Source organism: Sorex araneus, chromosome 1 (assembly GCF_027595985.1).
Source record: "Sorex araneus isolate mSorAra2 chromosome 1, mSorAra2.pri, whole genome shotgun sequence".
Lineage (NCBI taxonomy): Eukaryota > Metazoa > Chordata > Mammalia > Eulipotyphla > Soricidae > Sorex > Sorex araneus.
Window position 1 is genome coordinate 373,919,319 of NC_073302.1, and position 23,748 is coordinate 373,943,066.

A 23,748-nucleotide genomic window follows, 5' to 3' on the forward strand; every position below is an offset into this window, starting at 1 on the left:
GACACTGACCAAGCAAGTAGAAGCAGAGATGATAAATGGAACTATATTTAACTAGGAAGCTTCTGTATCTCAAAGGAAATGATTGCTAGAATACAAAGAGCCCACAGACTGGGAAAAATTATTTGTTTATCACTCATTTGAGCTGGAGCAATAGCACAGAGGTAGGGCGTTCGCCTTTCACATGGCTGACCCGTGTTCGATTCCTCCGCCCCTCTAGGAGAGCCCGGCAAGCTACCTAGAGTATCCCGCCCACAAGGCAGAGCCTGGCAAGCTACCCCTGGTGTATTCGATATGCCAAAAACCAGTAACAATAAGTCTCACAATGAGAGACGTTACTGGTGCCCGTTCGAACAAATCAATGAGCAAGGGGATGACAGTGACAGTGACTCATTTGACAAGAGGGTTAAGAATCAAGATATATAAACCAATGGTAGAACTTTACAAGAAAAAAAACAGCTAACCCTGTTAAAAAAACAAAACTGGGAGAAGAGATGAATAGGAATTTCTTCAAAAAGAAATGCACATAGCCAAAAATCATATGAAAAAGTGCTCTATATCACTAATCATCAGTGAAATGCAAATCAGTACAAGAATGAGATATCATCTCACACCACAGAGACTGACACTCATCAAAAAAAAAAAACTAGTGTTGGGAGGATGTGGGGGAAAAGGGGACCCATATTCACTGCTGGTGAGAATGTGGACAAGTCTTGACATTTTGGAAGACAATACGGACATTCCTCAAAAACCAAGGAATTTAGCTTTCATATAACCCAGCAATTCCACTGCTGGTAATATACCCCAAGGGCCCAAAAGCACAAATCAAAAAGACATCTGCACTCCTATGTTTATTGCAGGACTATATATAATACCCGAAATATGGAAACAACCCAAATGCCCACGAACAGATGACTGGATAAAGAAACTATGGTACATATACACAGTGGCATACTATGCAGCCTTAAGAAGAAGTAATGTCATGCAGTTTGCTGAAACTTTGACACTGGGGCAGGGGTGAGAGTGATGTTAGGATATGGAACACTAGGATAATGGAGGTAGGGGAAAATTGCCCACCATAGATGCAGGCTGGGGAGTGGGAGGGAAACCGAGGACATTGGTGGAGAGTAATGGGCACTGAGAGAAAAGGGTTGGTGTTGTAATAATATGTGCCTGAAAGTCAATCATAAATATCTTTGTAACTTTACAACTCAAGGTGATTCAATTTTTAAAAAATAAAAATATATACCAAGAGTTTATGTATATGCATATAGATATATATTTGTATTGTTAAATTTTCGTGGACTGGAGCAATAGCACAGAACATAGGCGTTTACCTTGCACATGGCAGACCTGGCTTCAATTCTTCCGTCCCTCTCAGAGAGCCTGGCAAGCTACCGAGAGTATCCTGCCCACATTGCAGAGCCTGGCAAGCTACCTGTGGCATATTTGATATGCCAAAAACAGTAACAAGTCTCTGAGCAACGGGATGACAATGCTCCGACAGTGCATTACAGTCAAAAATTTTGGGGGGCCTGAGAGCTAGTGTAGTGGGCAAGGTGCTTGCCTTCAATGCAATCAATTTGGGTTTGATCCCCGGAATACAATATGGTCCCCTAAGCACATCTAGAAGATCTCTGTACACAGAGCCAAGAGTCAGCACTGAGCATGGCAGGGTGTGGGAACAAATAAATATAGTCTATTTGATATGCTTTTTGAAATAAATTTTTATCTCTTTATACAGTTTTTGTGAGTGTCTCATGCATGCTATTACATGCTTTCTAAAAATATATTACTCAGGAATTATTATGAAACTCATTGGAAAACTTTTAAAAATACATTATAGGATAGTTCTTTTTATTAAAAACTACTTGAGAAGTTTCTTGGGAAATTGTTGGGAAGAAGAGAAGTTATGACGGTGCAGTTTTCTTAGTCTATTGTTTATACTAGTTCATTAATTTCTTTGAGCATGGTACCAATGTTAACCCTTGGGACTTTGTTTTTGTTTTTTGCTTTTTGGGGTCACATATGGCAATGCTCAGGGGTTACTCCTGACTCTGCACTCAGGAATTTCTCCTGGCTGTGTTTGGGGTAGCATATAGGTTGCTGGGGGTTGAGCCGGGACTGGTCATGTACAAGGCAAACACCCTACCCCTGTACTATGGCTCACGCCCCAACTCTTAGGACTTTGAAGGATGCTGTATTCCTTCTCACAGAGAGACAAATGAGATCAAGCAAATATCCTTGGAACCCTCTCTCCCACTATGCCCCCTGATCCACACTAGAATAGGATGCCTGTTATTTTCACATCAAGCCAATTTGTCAAACACTTTCTATAAAATGCTCTACTAAGAATTACCGTGATGTGGGGTTGTGGGATAGAAAGAGTAGATAGGATGAGGGTTATATTCAGAGGAACAGCTACTTGATGGTGGAATTCAGACACAGTTCATTCAATGGGCATCACTGACCATTCCCACTGTTTGATGGCGCAAGAACATGGCTGGAGCGATAGCACAGCAGGTAGGGTGTTTGCCTTGCACGTGGCTGACCAAGGTTCGATTCCCAGCAACCCAGCATCCCATATGGTCCCCCAAACACCGCCAGGAGTAATTCCTGAGTGCATGAGCCAGGAGTGACCCCTGTGCATGGCCGGGTGTGACCCCCCCAAAAAAAATTAATTTCCTCTCAGACTAAAAAGATCTGCCAGTAGGCTAAAAAACATGCAATTTGAGTGGAAGATCTCACAAGCAGTGCTCAGGTTTCCTTAAGGGCACACTTTGGAATACCCAGCAAAAGGGGAAGACAATAATAAAGCCTAATGAAACAGCGCTGATCAAGTCCTGCGGTGCTGAGGTGACCATAGCCACAGTAGGTAATATTTCTTTGGCCATTTGATACTCCAGGAATCAAAGTTGGAGACCTGAACTAAATCTTAATTGTTTTTAATCTTCTTTCTATTTCTTAGCACTAATTCTTTTCACATTATCCATGTATTATACATCCATATATAAGTTCACCCTTGTTTTAGAGGAAGAATGGGATGGATAAAATGATTAGACCCAAAGAAGTATATTTTTCTTCCTTCCTTTCTTTCATTTTTGCTAATATGAAATACGTTAACCCCTAAGCATAGGAGACTACCTAAAATAAAAGGCTATTCAAAGAAAATGAGGTGTGAGACTTTCAGAGCAAGTCCCTGTCATATTCACTATCCATTTTGTCTATACATCTCATAGAGTTTACAGACATAGAAACAGTGCAAAGTCAAACCACCAGAGGAGCCATTAACTCTTCTGGTACGAGTAGGGAAACATAATTTAGAAATAATATTGAAGACTGATGAATCTCTTTTAAATATACCATAGTGTATCAGGAAGAAAAACTTTTCTGACTAGTTTATTTTAGAATAGCTTTGCAATTCTTAGACAAAATATAAGTAGGTCAGAGAGATATTACAGCAGATCAGACACGTGTGTTGTATATAACTGACCCAGTTTCAATTCCTGGCACCACATACGGTCGTATCACCATCCCAGAAGTGATCCCTACACATAGAGTCAGAAGTAAGGCCTGAGAACTGCTGGGTGTGGCCTCAAAAGTAAATGATGAAAAAGAAAAAAGTAGATAATACTGAGAATTAAAGCTTTCACATAAACTTTATGTACTCTATAGTTCAGAGTCTAAAGACTGAGGTAATTTCACAAAACTCTATGGCAACTTAATAGGCCGTGAAATAACTATGCAAAATCCCTTACATTTGTCTGCTAAGTATATATTCTAATAAGAGTAATTTACAAAGAAACACATTGAGCAGAAAAGCCCACAGAAATGCAAATTTCAATAGTTATAAAAAATCACTTGGCCTGATGGGCAAATTCCTGACATTATACATGCTAGGTTAATTTGTGACTTGAAATATTCAGCAAAAATTCCACCCCAGAATGTATGTGTCAAAAAAATTCTCAACTGCAGTACATAAGAATGCATTTATAAAAAGTTCCTTGTGAATAGTGTAATGTTTTATATTACAAGCTAGATAGTTTCATACAATATCTTTGTAAAAAGGAAGTTCTTTTTGTAATCAAGTGCTACTATGATGCATCTTCAAGGGCCAAAAATTGAATTAAACATGTAACCTCCGAAAAATATGAAAGAAGAGCCTATTCTTGTTAATGTAAATGTAAATATAATACAAATATATAAGAATAGCTTGCAGTTATTTTTCTTTATTTCTCTTCGAGGATAAATTCTTAATAAGGATGGGAAATTAACTACTTTATAAAACCGTTTGCAGATTTGATTACATAATACATGAAAATGTAATGAGTAATTATAGCATATTGATTCATGTCACATTTAAAACTTCAGGCAAGAGTGAGAATTTAGAGGAAATAAAAATGGTACCCAAGGGTTAATATAAAGCCAAATATATTTTGGCACAATTCCATGTCTTATTGGTGCACATATAAGAATTTTAAAACCTTTTGAGCAGGTTAACTCTAGATGCAGACTATCAAAATCACTGGAAAGTAATTACTCTTCAAGTGATTTGGCTTCAGAGATACTCAGATTTTACTTATCAATAGTACTAGAGTGATAGCACAGCGGTAGGGTGTTTGCCTTGCACTCGGCCAACCCAGGTTCAATTCCTCCTTCCCTCTCGGAGAGCTGGCAAGTTACCTGTATCCTGCCCGCACAGCAGAGCCTGGCAAGCTACCAGTGGTGTATTTGATATGCCAAAAACAGTAACATCAAGTCTCACAATGGAGATGTTACTGGTGCCCACTCCAGCAAATCGGTGAACAAGGGGATGACAGACAGTGCGACAGACAGACTTATCAATAATCAATTTCTTCACTATTAGAGTAATGGAAAGAGCTGTAGACATGATGCCAGAAAACCAGAAGTTTTTAATGTTCTGCCTTATTATATACCTGATGGTATCTTTGGGGGAGATGGGACACTTTTCTAACAGGAGTTAACTTTCACTGAGGACTCTTTTTCTATTTCAGGTTTTGTGCTAGCTTATCTGTGTGCTATGTGTATTCACATTGAATCCTAAAAGTCATATCATTCATTGTACACTATTAATCCCTTTCTTTTTTTGTAAATGTTTATTCTGAGCTGGAAAGTTCATAGGTATGATGAAGGTATTGAATTATGGGCACTTACTATCTAACTACTTCCAGAATTCAGGCTGGATTATTTCTTATTTAAGTTGACCATATGAAAAAATGGAACATTTAGAAAATTAAACTGCCTATTTTCTAAATTTCCAAAACCAAAATTCTCTTTACTATTATTTCTCACATAGAAGGTCATTATTTCTATTTTTTACAATCAATAATACTTTGAATTCAATTAAATTTACTATTATATTAATATTTACAAAGACAGCATTATTGACATATAATTCATATGCAGCATTTGACACAATGCTTTTTATTGTAACTATTATGAAGTTATTCAGCCATCATGACTTATAACATTTTATCATCTCAAGAAAGCCATTAATAATACCTATTACTTGCTCATTTTGCCGGAGGTCCCAATATGAAACAGTCCTCTGCCATCGTTTCCATGGAATTTTTATTTTAGAAATTTTTATAGACTTGAAGTCACTTAATCTATGGTTTTTTGTAATTTCTTTATTTCACATAGAAAAATATTTTTAATATTCATTCACATTATAGACTATAATGATACACATTGCTTTTTATGACTGAATATAGTATATTTATATTGTTTTATTTATCCATTCACCAGTTGAGTGGATAATCATATTGTTTTCACATGGTAACTTTTATAAATACTGCTGCTAAAAAATTAGTTACTTTTTTATGTGAACATGTCTTTTCATATCTTTTTGGTATAAATCTAAGAATGAAATGTGGAGTGATGGTAACTGTTTAATGCTGAGGAATTATCAGGCCTTTTCTATAACATGTGCACCACTTTATAAAATCAGATCCATAATTCTCACTGTTCATAAGATTCACTAATTCTCCATGTCTTCTTCAAAGCAATCTATATTTAAGTTGCTTACCTTTATATCTTTGGTTATTTCTAGCTCTAGCTCTTTATGTAAGATAAGCTAAAGTCCAAATTTATTTCTTTGTATCTGTATATTCAGTTATGCTATCACAATTTCCTTTAAAGAATATTAATTGGAAATCTTGGCATCCTTGTTATCTACCATGTTTTATATATAATTTATCAAGAGCACTTGTTTTCTATAGCACTTAAAATCTTGTTGTCACTGTCACTGTCATCCCGTTGCTCATAGATTTGTTCGAGCGGGCACCAGTAACGTCTCTCATTGTGAGACTTATTGTTACTGTTTTTGGCATATCCAATAAGCCACAGGTAGCTTGCCAGGCTCTGCCATGTGGTCGAGATACTCTCAGTAGCTTGCCGGGCTCTCCGAGAGGGGCAGAGGAATCGAACACGTTCCGGCCGTGTGAAAGGCGGAAGCCCAACCGCTGTGCTATCGCTCCAGCCAGAAAATCTTGTTGTATATTACTTAAATTTAAGACCAATTGTTGCGTGTTTGTGTTTGTGTGCTTGTAAACATGTCCCTTCCTTAATATCTGACAGAGTACTAACTCTATAGTAGATTCTTAAGAAATACTTCATTGATTTATTGGTTTGCCAAATGATTCGAAGGTATTAATATACCAGGAATTACAAAACTTAATTTTATTTTATGCCTGTACATATCTAAATCACTCAGAAAATCCCCAAATAATTTATACTTTGAAAAAACTCAAATTTAGTTGAGCCAGTTCTAAATATATTCAAAAGCATTTCAATGTAATATTTGCTGTTGTGAGATTTCTTTTATAAATGTATTCTCCAAAATAATTTTGATATAGAATTAATGTATTTCACATACATTCTTATTTTAGCATATCCTATATATTTTCCTATTTTATTATCTCCTGTAGATCCACTGAATATACAGCTAATAAAATTTTCTATTATCCAGTGTAATTGGCTTGTGCTGAGAAACAAAGCATCAATGAGTGCAAACTAACTAGGGATTAGATGGAAAACATTGGGTCTCATTGTTCATTGCAGATACATTTCTCTCTTGAAATATATACTATAGATACTATTTTCAACCATGTAGGTTGCCAAATTCTATAGAATTTCAGAACTAGTTAGAGAAGGAATAAAAGGATTCTGACTGACCAGCTAACATGAAATCTTAAAAGTTCTGGTTTTACTCCACCAAATGAGTCTTAAGTTTAATCTAATTTACGACTCATTTTTCAGTTATGATTTGAAAGCTAGTCTCTAAAAAATGCAAATTGCATAATAGACTCTTAAGTTTTTCCTGCCCTTTCCTTTATCTTATTAATCTTGTAAGAAATATCATATATGTCTGTCAGAACATTGCATTTTAGCAGAGATGTTCTTGAATAAATAAAACAAAACCCTATAAAACATTTAGCAAAATACTATAACAAATTTGGAAAGAAGTTTGAGCAATTAAAACTCCTGTTTCATTTTTTGAACTGAAAACTGTTAATTTAAAAAAATTTTCCTATAGTATTTTTAACATTTGAAAGGATGCAAAAATAGTTAAATTTGAAACATGAAGTTTGATATGATATTTTTAAAATTTTAAAAGATACAAATAATTTAACAAAATAGCTGGAATAATGCTTCATAAGCGGAGGGGAGAAGGCAGATGGAATAGAGAAGGGATCACTAAGAAAATGATGGCTGGAGGAACCAGTTGGGATGGGAGATGCATGCTGAAATTAGATAATGGACCAAACATGATGACCTCTCAGTGACTGTGTTGCAAGTCATAACACCCAAAAGTAGAGAGAGAGTGTGAGAAATATTGTCTGCCATGGAGGCAGGGGTGGGTGGGAAAAGGGGCTATACCTGGGATATTGGTGGTGGAGAATGTGCACTGGTGGAGGGATGGGTGTTTGATCATTGTGAGGTTGTAACCCAAATATGAAAGCTTGGAACTATCTCACGGTGATTCAATAAAATTAATTTTTTAAAAGTGAAGAAACAACAACAACAACAACAAAAATTCTCTATGTGAAAAAGCATAGAGGCCGGAGAGATAGCATACCTGGTAAGATGCTTGCATTGCACAGATTATCCTGGGCTCTATCCTGGGCTTCCCATATGGCACTGGAGCCAGCCAGGAGTGTTCTGTGAGTGCAGAGCAAGGAGAAAACCCTAAGCACTGTCAGCTATGATTGATGGACATATATTTCATGTTTCATAGACATATGTTCAAAAAAGTAAGAGAAAAACAGGAATATCATAAACAGCTGAAGTTCAAATCATCCTACGTCTGCTTGGTTACATTTTGCTTTTATAAAAATTTTATTTTCAGAGGCTGAGTGAGGAATTTATGGTACATCTTATCTACACCCAAAAAAATACAATAAAATCAGGTCAAATGTCTTGAGATTTGGACTTTTATTTAGCTCATATTTCTTGAACTACGAATTTCATAACTTTTCTAACTAGCTCAACATATAAGTAACAGTGGCATCAGTGCATAAGTAGTTGCTGAAGATCTTGTACAGAGCAACTATTTTAGACAGCAAACATTACAGAGATATTTAGAAAAGATTATTATTTGGACCCTGCCAAAATCAATGATTAAAATGAATGGAATCTGGTAACAAAAACAACTTTGATTTCTTCTGCAACAAGTATTTTTTTCATTTACCAGTATCAATCATAAAGACAAATCTCTTTAGAGACAATTGAGTTTTTACTATTTCTTTCTCTTTTTTTTTCAAATTTTGTCCATGAGAAACTTCTTAAGGAAAAATTACAAGATACTTTCACTCTGAACAAGTATTCTGGCAGTTCCAGTTTATTCTAGTCACTGCCTAAATTCATGGCAACATCAGAAAGAAAGAACTTGTATCACTTGTAGTCCTGTCGATCTTCGATTTGCTCGAGCAGGTGCCAGTAACATCTCCATTTGTCCCTGTCGCAAGCTAGTGTAGCCCAATGATACCTGCTCACTCCAGGAGCAGAAAGAGCCTCAAATCATTCATTCAGAGATTTGACGAAGAAATCTGCCCATCTAGTTGGTGGGTGGCCACAAGTTCTTCTGACATCCTGTGGAATCCAGTCTGTAACAGCTCTAGTCCAACGGTCATCTCTGAATCGCATTACATGACCGGCCCATCTGATTTTTGATGCCTTGGCAAACAAGACAGCATCCCTAATTTTTGACTGTTGATGGAGGTCAGAACTCCAGATTCCTTCTCTCACATGAGTGAGACATGATATTCCCAACATAGCTCTTTTGATTCCTCCTTGAGATACCCTAATAGCATTCTCATCCTGCTTGCATAGGGAACAGGTCTCTGAGGCATATGTTAGTGCAGGAAGAACGGTGGAATCGAAAAGATGTGCACAGAGTCGGAGGTTCTTCGTTCTCTTAACGACCTCGACGCTCTTGACACACCATAAAACACTTAATACCTATTATTCCCATACATATTTGATAGGGTTCAGATTTAGTGTGAACCACTACTTAGAGGTAACACCTCTAAGGACAATTGGAGGCTGCCCTAAAAGCCTCCGACACTCTCGGAGAGCTCGGCAAGCTACCAAGAGTATTGAGCCCGCACGTCAGAGCCTAGCAAGCTACCTGTCGCGTATTTGATATGCCAACAACAGTAACAACAATTGGTCTCATTCACCTGTCACCAAAAGAGCCCCCAGTACAGCAGTGTTAAGAAAGATGAGCAAAGAGAGGCTGAAAAAATCTTGGGGATGAACTAGACTGCCAAAACGAAGAAAGACTAAGATGATTGTCTGTACTTTCAGGCACGGTCACTGGCATTAGAAGCATTCATCGAGGACCTGATGGTGCAAGCGCAGAAAATCAAGTACGACATCATTGGTCTGACCGAAACGAGGAGACATCAATCACATCACGCCATTTTCGACACTGGAGAAGAATTGTTCCTCGGAACATGTGACAACAGAGGCGTTGATGGCATTGGTGTCCGTGTCAACACAAACTTGGCCATGAGCATTGATTCATTTGAAGGCCTAACAACCTGAATTGGACGATTACGCTTGAATAGATGTGGCTCACTGCCTGCAGTTTCTATCTTCATTGCCTACGCACCAACTTCCAACTACGATGAAGAAGAAATTGAGAGGTTCTACATGGAACTAGAGAAGTTCTATAAAGAAGACCACACCTTCTACAAGATCATTTTTGGTGATTTTAATGCCAAGATAGGTCCGAGAAGGTCACCCGAAGAACCCCACATTGGGACACATGGCCTAGAATGGAACGATCAGGGTGAGAGACTGTCTGAATTCATCATGTTGACCAAGACCATCCATGGAAACTCAGTTCCAAAAGGCCTAATCTAAATGCTGGACATGAGAGTCTCCCGGTGGACAGACAGTTCCACAATGAAATTGACCACATCATATTCCATCGAAGGTTTTGCCTGACCAATGTCGCTTTCGTCCCAAAATTCCAAACGGGATCAGACCACTGTCATTGGCAGCTAGTCCCCAAACTGGCATGAAGCCATTGAGAAACTGCAGCCACAGTCCAAGGGACATCCCCCAAGACAAAAGATAAAGGGTAGAAAGACACTGCACTTGTTTCTTCTCCCTGTTCTCCAGTGTCCCCTCACCAGTGTCTTTGTGATTGGTACTGGAACCCACAATTGAGGAGAGGAAAGCTATGGAACATATTTGGGGATAAACAGTCTCGTGAATAGCACAGAGCTGATATTATTTGAAAATGCTAGAAATCAATATATTCAGTGAGCTGGGAGGGAAACCATATTTAAAAATCAAAGATGTTATATAAATTATTACATTGTTAATTTCTAATTCAGAATAATCTATATAAACTCATGAATTAACCCATTCTCCTGCATGGGTGAAAGCCCTGGTTCAATTCCCAACACTGCAAATATTAAAAAATAATACAAAGAACCACATACACATTTACAGAGACAAGAAAAAAATTAACCTAGGCTGGTTGCCCAAATGGTCTTGGGATCTCCTGAGCACTGCTTAAGAGAGATTTTATTTGATTCTTCACAACAACTCAAATTATTTCTCTAGCTTTATTCAGCAATACAGTGATATCATAAATATTAAGTATACTTTTATTTTAAAAAATTGCTCCCTTTCAATTTTTCAGGGTACAGTTTAACTGATGGCAAAATTCTTCTTTCATAATGAGAATTTACCTTGAAATAGGTCTTGAAAAGTATGAATGTGCAAGCACGTGTGTGCTTTGGCAACTTATTTTGATAAGTTTTGTGGTTCTCATCAGCTTTCATTATACAACTCAAAAATACTAGAAATATCAAGTAGTTAATTTTAATTGTTTAATTTAGTCTACATTGTCACTGTCATCCCATTGCTCATCGATTTGCTCGAGTGGGCACCAGTAATGTCTCTATTGCGAGACTTGTTACTGTTTTTGGCATATCGAATATGCCACTGCTAACTTGCCAGGTTCTGCCATGCTGGCAGGATACTCTCAGAGAGGGGCAGAGGAATCAAACCCGGGTAGGTTGCGTGCGAGGTAAATGCCCTACCCGCTGTGCATTTAGCCTTTAAATAAAAACAAACTATTCTAGGGTCTTTAATTTAATGAATTAAAATATGATGGGAAGCTTAGTGTTCCCTTGATCTATTGGTCTCTTCATACATAGTATTTCCATTGATATTTTTTCATTGTTTGCTTATTCTCATATATATTCAAATACAAAGTAAATTTAATTTTTACTAAGGGTATGAGAGACTTGTCTGACACTTTAGAAAGCAAGAATTATTTTCTTTCAGTTTATTTTTATTGTTGAGGCAACATTGATCCACAAAACTATTTTTTTGAAGTCTGGTTTCATGCCTTTTAAAATGTAAGTCACCCCAACTGCCTTTTCCCTCAGCGCTTGAGTCAGACTTCCAACCATGGACCAATTCTCCTGGCCCTTGTTTCTATTGTCCTTGGGTATTAGTCTCATATTGTTTTTTTCATATCTCACAAGTGAGCACAATCATTCCATGTCTATCCCTCTGCATCTAACTAATTTCACTCAGCATGATATAGTACATGTCCATCTATTTACCACTTCATTTTTTTTTTGACTAACAGCTGCATAGTATACCATATGACAAAGATAGTGGAAATCATCATTCTGGATAAGAACTGCATGCTGAAAGTTGTGAACAAACATGATAACCTCTCAGTATCTGTATTGCAAACCATATAATGCTAAAAGTAGAGAAAGGAGAGAGGGAGAGGGAAGAAGGGAGAGGGAGAGAGAGAGAGAGACAGACACAGAGACAGAGATGAAAAATGCCTGCAATAGAGACAGGCTGGTGGGAGGTGACAGGAGGGGAGGGAACCTGGGGACACTGGTGCTGGGAAACATACATTGGTGGAGGGATGGGTGTTGGAACACTGTATGACTGAAATCCAACCATTAACAGCTTTGTAACCGTGTATCTCATGGTGACTCAATTAAAAAAGAAAAGTATGTCACCATACTCCTCCCATGACCATAAACACCTGTGTCCCTCCACCACAGTCCTTTGCACCCACTTTGCCGTTTCAGATTTGCTTCCTTTTTGGTAACTGCATTTCTGCAGTCTAAAGAAAAGGAGGATAATGTAATCCTAAATGACTAACTGGATAATACACTTGGTATTAGTTTCTGAGTATCTGATTAAGTTTCCCTTAAGGTAAGGTAAGGTAGCAGAAATCCCCAAACTTAATTGGCCTTCCAACTCCCACCTTTTTGGGAGTAAAACAATCAATCAGCAACTGCCCCCTCTCTCACCCCTAGAAAAAATATCTTAGGTGAGCAAACAGAAAAAGCTTCCCCAAATGCACCTGAGGCTACTTACACCCCACACACCATTGTTCCAGTTGAGTTGGGCCAATAGAGATGGTTCCTAAAGGGGTAGGGCTAGTACAAAGGCAGTAATGAAAAGCTGTTTAGTCCCACAGGCACAGGTGGAAAATGTGGGAAGTGGCACAGGGTTCCTCCAAATTTAACAGAGTCTGGGCCTGTTATCCTCACTTTGAAACTTTTAACCCTTTTTGATCAAGGGACCTCCCTGTTTTCACTGGCACTGGATCCCCAAAATCATGTATGTGATCCTGCATGTGGCTTGGTTCTAAGTTTAGGCTTATCTGGGCAGCTGGCTATAACTCTGTTTAACTTGTGTCTTGCTTAGCAATTCCTACTTCAGCTTCCTTCCTGCAGATAAAAGTTGGGGCTGTGCTGCTCCAGTTACTGCAACAGTACAAATCAGCAGGTATGTATCAGGATTGAGGAGTATGGGTAAGGAATGGAGGAAGATCTATATTGGGCTTTTTTTTGGGGGGGGGGACATCAGCTCTTTTTTCTGTTAGAGGAAAGTAATGCTTTAACATTCCTCTAAAAGGTAGATCTAAAGGCCCCTCCCAAAGAAAGGGAAAAAAAGGAAGTCCATCTAAACGTTAAATCATTTTTAGGAATGTTATTAACTTTATCTTTCAGTGGCAGTGTTTAACTATTCAGTACTTAGTTTTTGTGTGCATTGTCTCTGACATTCCTGTGTTGAAAAGGGACCCCTCACCTATTAATGAAAATTGTTCCAGTGTTCCTCTATACATTAAAATTAAAATGATACTGGGGGATATTCAACCTGGCTATTTTGATATTTTCTTTGTAAAAGTGGAAAAGCACTATTTTAAAAAAACACAGTTGAAGATCAATAGAGGTAACATTTTGATAAGGCAACATTAAAGTTCTTTTCTGTTCCAACTATGTTATGTGCCACTCCAAAGTTTCCATAACCAGAACAGCTTTGTAGAAGTATGCTATGTTAAGCTTTTTTAATGGTGCTCAGAGGCATCCAAAGACATAAAAATATCTGTGGACACTGATTCACTGGCTTCTTATCTGATCCTAATCCCATTATAATAAATTCTACTGAGTTTTTCAGCAGAGGAAGTGCTTGTGATAAGTAGGATTGGCTCATTTAAAATTAATTTTCATGGTAGCCAAATAGCAACAATTAATTAAATGCTAATTACATATATATTAATCATAATTTTATTCTACCTACTGTAATTATATGAATAATTACATGAGGCATCATGCTAAGCACTTGATAAGCTTCAGTTCATTCCTTGCCCCAGAAACCTGAGAAGCATCTGCTGAATTATCCATGCTGGAAAGCAATTAGGTGCCCTTGTTCCAGGACAGTTCATTTGAGATCCACTGTCTGCAGGAGTAGGCAATAGAGAGGGTTGGAGTGACAGTATGGCAGATAGGATGCTGGCCTTGCACATAGCCAACGTGGAGTTGTGGAGTTCAATTCCCCCAACCCCAGTATCCCAAATGCTTCCCACTCCCTTCAGGAGTGCCAGGACTTATTCTTGAGTTCAGAGCCAGCCATAACCCCAGAGCATCACAGAGTGTGGCCCCCAAACAAAAACAAAACAAAACAAAACAATACCAAGAATCCATGACTAGAGAATAGAGTGTTTGGGTCCTTGAAGTAGAATTACTGAGTCATGCAGAAACTCAAATTCCTGGTTCTTTGAGAAGTGTTCTTGCAGAGTGTAGTCAGAAGAAGAGAGACAGATACAGAATGATCTCTCTCAGAAATGGGATATAAAGAAAATAGTATATGAATAACAAATAGCCGGAGGCATTAGAATCTGACAACTAGTTTACTGAATTGTGGTTACCATGGCTGGGAGGATTAGAACTGGGTGCAAAGGAAGCTGGGCACTAAGGCAACTATGGAGGGAAGTAGGCATTCTGGTTGAGGGTGTCTGTGGGAACTGTATGCCTGAAACCCTATCACTAATAGTCCTTTAAGTCATGGTGACTAAAATAGTTTTAAACAACTTTAAAAATTAAAAATAAAATTAAAACCATAGCTGAGTGACTTTAGAAAAAAAGGGAAATAGAAAGATTTGGAAGATTGCATTTCTATTGGGTAGGCGAAACAAAAAAATTCAGTATTGAAAATTATTCTACTTTTTAAAAATGTATTAACTGTTGAACCCAAAATGCAACTCTTGCTTTATGTACATGATTTAAACTTTGGTTATATCAAGGTCAGTAAATCCGTTGACAGGATTTTAGAGGACAGTAAATTGTGAACCCTTGTTGGTTCCCATGAAGGGGAGAGGAATTGAGGAAGTAGAGGCAGATAAGGTTAGGAAACCTGTTCTCTCTCTGAGAAAATAGTCTACTGTCTCTTGGTTAACTTAGATATTATCAGACTGATCTAAACTGTTCACACGTATATGAAATTTATAATATGATAATTTTAAAAAGTCAATTTTACAATCTAGTAGTTTCACATATTATGGCTGATTGAAAAATACACTAAACATGACAATATCACATATCACACAAACACCTTAAGTAAAATCAAAAGATTAAAATACTATGCATTGGAAAAAAATTTCTAATCATTAGTCAAATGCATTTTGAAATTTTCTGGTACAGGCTTTTCTTCCTAGGAACTGACTCCATTGATTCAAGAATGAGAGCAAATTTTAATGAAATTTTCAGGATAAAATTCTGATTTTACCATTTTTCTGTAATTTCATTAAAAACTGGCTAACAAAAGTTGACATGGACATAATTGTCACTTCTTATCCTTTCTTTCTATTAGTTAGTTAACTATCAGCTCTACTGAAAAATAAATCTAGAAAACCATGTAATCAATGATAGAATTGCTTTTGCTTGTTTTATTTCCAGAAACGTGCTGCAAAACTTGTTCCAAAATTCACTGGAGCAAAACAAGAGGGATTTACAGGCAGGTATTAGCAGAGAGAAAAATCTTCATACCTTTTGATTTTATGAAGGTGTATAAGATTCTCAATCAGCAATAGTAATAGTAACTTCTGAAATGTCACTGTTGAATTAAAAAAATAATGAAAATGAATTGACTCTCATTGTCTCATAAAAATAAAGGTGTACAATTGATAGAATTTTCAAAACTTAAATTTTTTATCTTAAAAATTCATGTTTGTATGAAGGTGGTAGGAATTGGGGATTAAACCCATGGTCTCACACATGCAAGTCAAGTGTTCTATCACTGAGCTATATCTCTGCTCCTTATTAAATTATTTTTTTTAAAAAAAATACTTGGCATATTAAAGGAAGAATAGTAGAATAATCAACTAATATCTTATTCATTTTTACAATATATTAGTGATTGGAGATCTGTGATAGGCTTAACATTTCTTTTTGTACACATTTTAAAATCATTTTATAATGCTTCCTCTTCAATCATGTTCTTCTTTGAACACATATTTTGTTTGCTTATCTCAATGTCTCATTGCTTGCCTATCTCTACTCTGTTCTCTCATAAACACATCTACCTTTCTCTCTCCTCACATTTTTCTAAATAAGTTTCAATAAAAATTACCTAGCTTCATAATAAAAAAATAAAATCATTTCATGATTTTTTGAGATTTTCCAGGGATACTTGCCATATTGCTTAATTTTCAATAAAAATTTCTTTTCTTATTTTATGGGCCACACCTAGCAGTTATCAGGCTTTACTCCTGACTTTGTGCTCAAAGATCACTCCTGGTAGGACTCAGGACCCACCTGTGATAATGGGAATTAAACCTGGATTTTCCCATGCAAGGCTACCCTTATAAGTCCTACCCACAATACTATCTCTCTCTCTTTCTCTAATTTTTGAAATAAGTAAATTTCTTGAAATTCACATTAAATTTCCAAATGCTATAAACCAATAGCAGGGTTTGGCTCATGCTAACCTGGTTGATCTTTCTGAACCTTAAACCTGTCTTATCCCTGACTTGTTAGTGACTGCTGTTTTGGGGATTTTGTTGTTTTATTCTTGATCACCATTAATCTTCTAAGCTTAAGAGCACCAATTTTATCCAATCATGCTTAAGCCAGAAATATTTCTTATGTCTTACCTACCACACACCTTTCACTGGATTCCATACATAAATGCTCCTAAATATTTCTATCAGTCCTTTCATCTTTATCCCATGACTAACACTCTAGTTTCTAAACCTTGTAAATTCTTGTCTGAGCTATTTCAAAACCCATCATGACTTTCCCAACTTTCATCATTTTTACTCTCTAGTTCATTCTCATTTTCTATTTTTTAAAGTATCTTTTTAAGAGTATACATTTTAATATGTACCTTCAGTCTTTCCTGTTTACTTTCAAAACTTTTGCAAGCAAATAACATCAGTAAGTGTGTTTCACCTCAAGCAGCTATAAGATCGCCATGTTCTCAATGTCACATGTCTCCTATCAAGCTTGATTCCCTCCAGGCCGTGCAGAGAAAGGAAACACCCTTATAGTCACCATTCTATATTATCTTCTCATTTCCATTTTCCTCAAGTTCAGTTCAAGTATCATCCTATATGATGTCTGTTCATGAGTGAGGTGTTACTTTATCTCTACCTTTTATTTTTATTATTTCTTTTTCCCTTATCTCTGTCGACTTCTAGAAGAAATTAGACATTCCTTGGCTATGTCCTGCTGTATTACACACCAGAACTTACACAGGGTGATTATTTAGATTACCCAAAAAATACAACACCGTTTGCTTAATAAAGCCACAAAGGTACAGCTTCAACTATTGGTTCCTGCTTTAGATTCCCAAGTTCTAAGAGAAGAAGGCATAGCAATAGAGGAAAAAGAAAAACACATTGAGTGGTGATCACTCAACAGGTATCATTCATAAATTCTCTCTGCTCCTTATAACACCCTGTGAGATATGTTTTGTGATTCTGAGCTACAAGTAGAAGAGGCAAATTCAGAGACACTATTTGCCCCAGGTCACTGAGCTAAGACTCAATTTCTGATTTTACATCCCAAAGTCTACATTATTTCCACACATTAAACTGCCTTAATAATTTTCCGTTAACATACAAAAGGATGTGTTTTGCAACTAAGGGTGAAACTATTTTGTAACAGTATTTTCTAAGTAATGTGTGTTAGAGTTTCTTTGCCAGATTGTTTGGATGATGGTTGCCACGAGATAATCAGAGAAGCCCGGAAAATGATGTAATCAAGATGACATTTGTAGTTAGACCCAGTTAGATTAGATCAGCTAGTGAATTACTTTGAAATTATGTTTTATAATTTTAGAGACCTATTTTACATAATTAATAATGCGTATGTGGTATTTTAAAGGTATTTTCTAGTTTATTAGATTTGAAGGAAATGTGCTTTTTTTTTTTCCGCCAATGGTCAACTCTCTTTTTGTGACCTTGATTTTGTAACATTGCTCTAAGAACCCAGTCACTTCAAAGAAACACTATATTGAAGTAAATTCTTAAGAATCTAGGGCAGCTTTTTGTCTTATCCTTTCATTATTGTATATCTATGTCCTAGTAAGTAGATAAGAGTAGAACTTTTCACTACTAAATGAGATCAAAGATTGGTTCAGACCAGAATTCTGATGACAAGAGGAATCCCAAGCAATGCAGCTTAGAGTATTGGGTAGGGTTCAGGGGGTGGTGGGGGAGAACACTATAGCCCATTCTAAAAAATTCCTAATAAACTACAAAATCTCAGAGTAATTTAGACCAAGGTCATTAATAAATTGTCCAACTCCTTTGGAGCATTATGCATATTGATCATATTTCTATTATTCATAACAAAATTTCTGGAAAACAGAGAAACACAAAGTCTAAATTACGTGCTCTTATTTAAAGCAAATATCTTCTGTAACTTTTATCCCTCCAAGTTTTTCTTTCCATGTAGTTTTCTAAAATATGCCTTTCATAAAAATATAATACTCTCCCCTCTAGGTGAGTTGACTTATTTTTATTTTATTTTTTTTATTGAATCACCATGAGATACAGCTATAAAGCTTTAATGTTTGAGTTTCAATCATACAATGATCGAACACCCATCCCTCCACCAGTGCACATTTTCCACCACCAATGTCCCCAGTATCCCTCTCCAGTCCACCTTTCCACCTGCCTCTATGGCAGACAATTTCCCCCATACTCAAATGAGTTGATTTTCATGTGACAATATATTTGTGATTGTGACCATAGCATTCAGAGAATCATCCTCTAACACTTTTAATGGGCTTATTTAACTATATGCATCTATCACTATTTAACCAGTTCAGAATTACTAAATATTTATATTATGTCCAACTATTTTGTACTTTAAATTTTGAGAAAATTAGCCTAGTGCATTTCTCAGAATATTTTCAACATTTTCATAGCACAACTACTAGAAGTTCTATGTTCTGTTTACTACTTCTGGCTTATATTTAATCTAGTACTATCTCCTAAGTGTGTGCAACCTGACTTAATTACACAGTATCTGATGTAGACATGTGTATATATGTATTTAGTAGTGCTTTTTATCCTAGTATTGTAGGGCTCTAGTCCCTGAAATAGTTCCAACATAGATATTTGCCTTGAAAGTTTTAAGTTCTAAGCTGTATAATTAGAGCAATGCCTGGACAACGTAGATAACTTATTATTTGCTGATGTGTTAGTTATATTAAGAGAAGTAGCAACTAATCATTGGTCAATTCATTATTTAATTTATCACTTATTTTGTGAGAGTAAACACTTCATCATGAATTCTTTCACAAAAACTAACAAACAGTTGAGGGAGTTGGCAGTGGAGGTTAGAAAAATGGTATAACTCAGCTAGCATAATTCAATGTGATGAATTTTAGAAAGAAAACCTTATAAAAACTTGTTATTAGAAAAACAATAAAAAAGCAATAATTAGATACTAATGCACATGCAAAAGAATGCCTAAAATAAAAATAAAAAACCAGACAATCCAAAGAGATATGTTGGAGAAGCACTCTCTGACATTGCTGTCTCCTACTGTTGGAAAGAGTACACATTTGTACAAATTTTGAAAATCAATTTGCCTATACTCATGTTGAACATTTGCATGTAATTTGAACAACTTTCCCAAAAATATACATGATTAATACATATATATATATATATGTATGACCAAAAGACAATAAACACAAAAATGTTTTCCTGAATATTATTCATAACTAAAACCTGGAAAAATAATATCTATCTCATAATAGGAATATAAATTACATGTATTTCACCATAAAGTATTAGATAACATAGGAATAAATGCTCTAAAGGAATAAATGACTACTATTTGCTAGAATTGGCATGACAATTAAAACACATTTTCAAGGCCAGAGTGACAGTACAGTACTAAGGTACATGGCATGCATGAGATTAGCCCTAGTTCTATCCCTAGCACAATATGGTTTCAGAACATCAATGGCTGCATCCCTGGGTGCCCCTAGGACATCATTAAGTGTATCCTAGAAGCACTGAGCACTTCCAGTGTAACTCATGTAATCCCTAGTACCACAGGATCAAAGGGACCCTTGGGCCATTGCACTGAGCTGCTGACTAGTTTGATGTAGAATTACTGGGAGGTGCCAGAGCCTTCTGAGCACTGCTTGGGAGTCCCTAGCCCCCAAATAAAATATAATCACTTTTGTTTGATTTTAGGGTACATCTGACTGTGCTTACTTCTGGCTCTGTGCTCAGGATCACTCTGGGTGGCACTAAGGGGACCATGTATGGTACAGGGGATCAAACCAGGGTGAAACACATGTTAAGCAAGTGCCTTACCCACTGTGCTCTATCTGGCTCCTAAAATGCTTTTCTTAAAAAAGAAATGCCAGATAAAATATAAATGTCATTTAAGTATAGGTGTTATTAAGCATAACTAACAAAATATACAGTTAAATATTGCATGGGGACATACCTATAATAAAGTTTATCAGAAATTCAAATTTAACTGGGCATAGTGAATCTTTATTTTCTAAATCTGGCATTTCTTCTAATAAAAAGTATTGGTTTAAAGAAGTCATACCACCTCTCAAATCAACTAATTACACAAAGTTTAAAACTAAGCAACCACAGTCATGAGGCTAAGTCTATTACTAGTGCATTTTGTAGAAAGAGCAATTTGGAGGGAGCAGTAGGGATAATTGGGAATAGTTAATGTTCTATATCTTCTGTGAACTCTTTTTTTCCCTTTTTTTTCTTTTTTTCTAGCTTCTGCAGCAGCAGTGGGTTTCCCAGGAATATTCTTTTAGTAGTTTCTTTAGATGTGATGTATGTTATGTGTGTTTTGACTTATTTCCTGATGTAAGCCTGTACCACTGTGAAATTTTTTTGTGCTGCTTTTGCTATATCCTTTACATTCTGATACTTTATGTCTTCCTTCGTGTTCATTCTTAGAATTTTTAAATTTCTTCTTTAATTTTCTATTTGACCCAATGTTTGTTCACTAATATGTTCTTTAGTCTCCAAATGCTTGAGTTTTCCCAAACTTTTTTCCATTGTTCATTTCTAACCTCATAGCACTGTGTTCTGGAAAGAAAGTGATTTCCACGTTCGTGATTTTGTGGACAATTGTTTAGTGTCCCAGAATGCATTACATCTAAAAGAATGTTTCATGTACACTGGAGAATAATATGTATTGAACTTTTTGGAGTATGAAAAAACTCAATATGTGTGTTTACAAAATGTGTGTGTTCTCAACACATGTGTTTGGTGGCCATGAGCCGTTTTCCCACCCCTGCTTGTAGTCGCAGTCAACAGATGCATGAAGGAGAGAGCAGGGCCACCAAGCTAGTTGGTGATCAGTTGCAGTTTATTCCAATCTAGTCTTCTTCCTCCTTCCAATCTCATTCACTGCCCATATTCCTTCTTCCCCAGCTCTCAACATATTAAAGTCCTTCCTTCTGGGGAAGCTCTTCTAAGACAAAGATCTCCTCCTGCTAGGAGATTAACTCAAGGGGGGAATTTCTCCTAAGGCCATAAGTATTTCTCCTTTCTTTACTTCATAACCATTTAAGCAGTCACCTTCAGTTTACTTCTTAATAATCTTAATAATAAGCTTAATATATCTCTTACTGTGTCCATACAAAATGACTCCGGCCCCTTAATTCTACTTCTTAATATCAGTTATTTTGTATGGACACAGTAAGAGATATATTAAGCTTAAAGGGTGGCTCTTCCTGGGAACATCTCACTATAGATCCCAGACTACAGTCTTCAGGCCAGATTAGTCCTTCCCAACCCTAAAAGGGTACTTGTCCAGTCACTTTTCTTTGGGTCATGACAGAATTTGTCCACTATGGTGCTCTTAACTTATCATGAGTTTTATGGCACTTGGCCTATCCTGTTTTGATGCCAGGGTAGCTTACAGTTTTCCCTGGGTCCATCCAGTCCATTTGTCAGGACCCTGCTTTTGGGGTGCTAGGAACTAAGGGCAACTGAGTTTTAAGTCGAGTAAATATGACAGATGCCCAAGAGTAAATATCATTTAGAGTCAATTAACTCCCAAGTTACAAAAGCATAGCATTAACTGTCTTGTCTCTATACAAAAAGAACATTGCTCTAAAGTCAAGTATGTAAAGGACATAAGGGAAAGAGAAAAGCAATATGTCACTTATAAATACAAAATTCAGAGTCCTTAGAAGGATCTGAACCTTACAAGTCACAGGATCTGATTTGGGGATTTAGGTGATTAACAGATAGAAGAAACAGGGCACAGAGACGTTAAAGATAAACACAGAGGAATGAGAGTGCCTCGAGCACTGTGATGGGTGTAACCCAATAAACCTAAGCTCCCTGCAGCAAGGGAGAAACCACAAACCAATGTTATCCCACACCATATTTATCTGTTAAACTCAGTTTTTCCAACTCATTTAAGGTTTTCCTATTGAAAAAATGTTAAGTACAGAATATATATTAAATAAAAAGACCAATTAGGAAATAAGACAATTCATGTTCTGAGATTGGATTTGACAGATAAGTGTAATAATATAAAAGTGTGTAAGGGGAGTTGGAATAGTTCATTCCTAAAACTTTATGTTGTCTTTTAGAGTAAGTGGAAGGTCATGTGCTAAAAGTGAGAAAGAGAACTGAAAATGGCTTGGTTGTGAATTTAAAAAGTATGGTAAAAAATTAGAGTAGTTATGAAAGGAAGCAAGAGACTAAACTGAACATGCAAGTTAGTAACAATTGTTACAAGGACAAAGGACGTGGATGAACGTCTGAGTTCAGAGGTCACAACGTCACCTGCTTACTACTGTTATTTTTTTCAGGAATGCTTAGTAGCTCTAAAGATTAGAAAGTGAAATCTAAAGATTAAAAAGTGTGGGCTGAGGGTATGGAGGGCTAGACATGGTAATCAGGGGGATTGCAGACAGGGAGTTGAGGTGGTTTTTAACAGAGTGGTTAAACGGAGTGCAGATGGAAGTGAAGCCACGAAGACCTATTGGCCATAGGAAGGGATGTTGTGGAGAGGGTCTGGAGATAAAAATGTCATCAGATAGAGGAAGCTTTGTGGGAGTCGGCTGTGTGAGAGCACAGGAAGCAAAGGATGCTGTGGTCAAATTGTCAGTTCTTGCAGTCAGATTTTGGAGATGGAGCTGTTCCAGTTTATTATATGTTCCAACACAGGGCCCTGAGAACTTCTTCTGAAATTGAGAAATGTTTTGTGCAATGTATCACAGTAGGAACTATGAAGTTACATGAAGTCAAGTCCTCAGAGACATCTAAGACTCTGCAAATGATGTCTATGGCTCTGGTACAGGGGGAAATTCTGATCTATGTATCAGAATCTTTAAATAATTTCATAATTATGAGGAAATCAGCAGGAGCCAGTGAAAAATCTCATTGAACCATTTAACTAGCAGAGAAGTTGAACAGTGTATGAA

At 36.6% G+C, this 23,748-nt stretch overlaps 1 protein-coding gene across 1 annotated transcript in view; it reads left to right on the plus strand.

The window, feature by feature from the left end:
- The window catches only part of LOC129402369 (uncharacterized), a 65,100-nt gene that overhangs the window by 30,754 nt on the left and 10,598 nt on the right, over positions 1–23,748 (plus strand). The window contains 2 exon segments of the mRNA XM_055128703.1: positions 9,829–10,308; positions 21,074–21,133. Coding sequence (XP_054984678.1) covers positions 9,829–10,308; positions 21,074–21,133 — 540 coding nt within the window.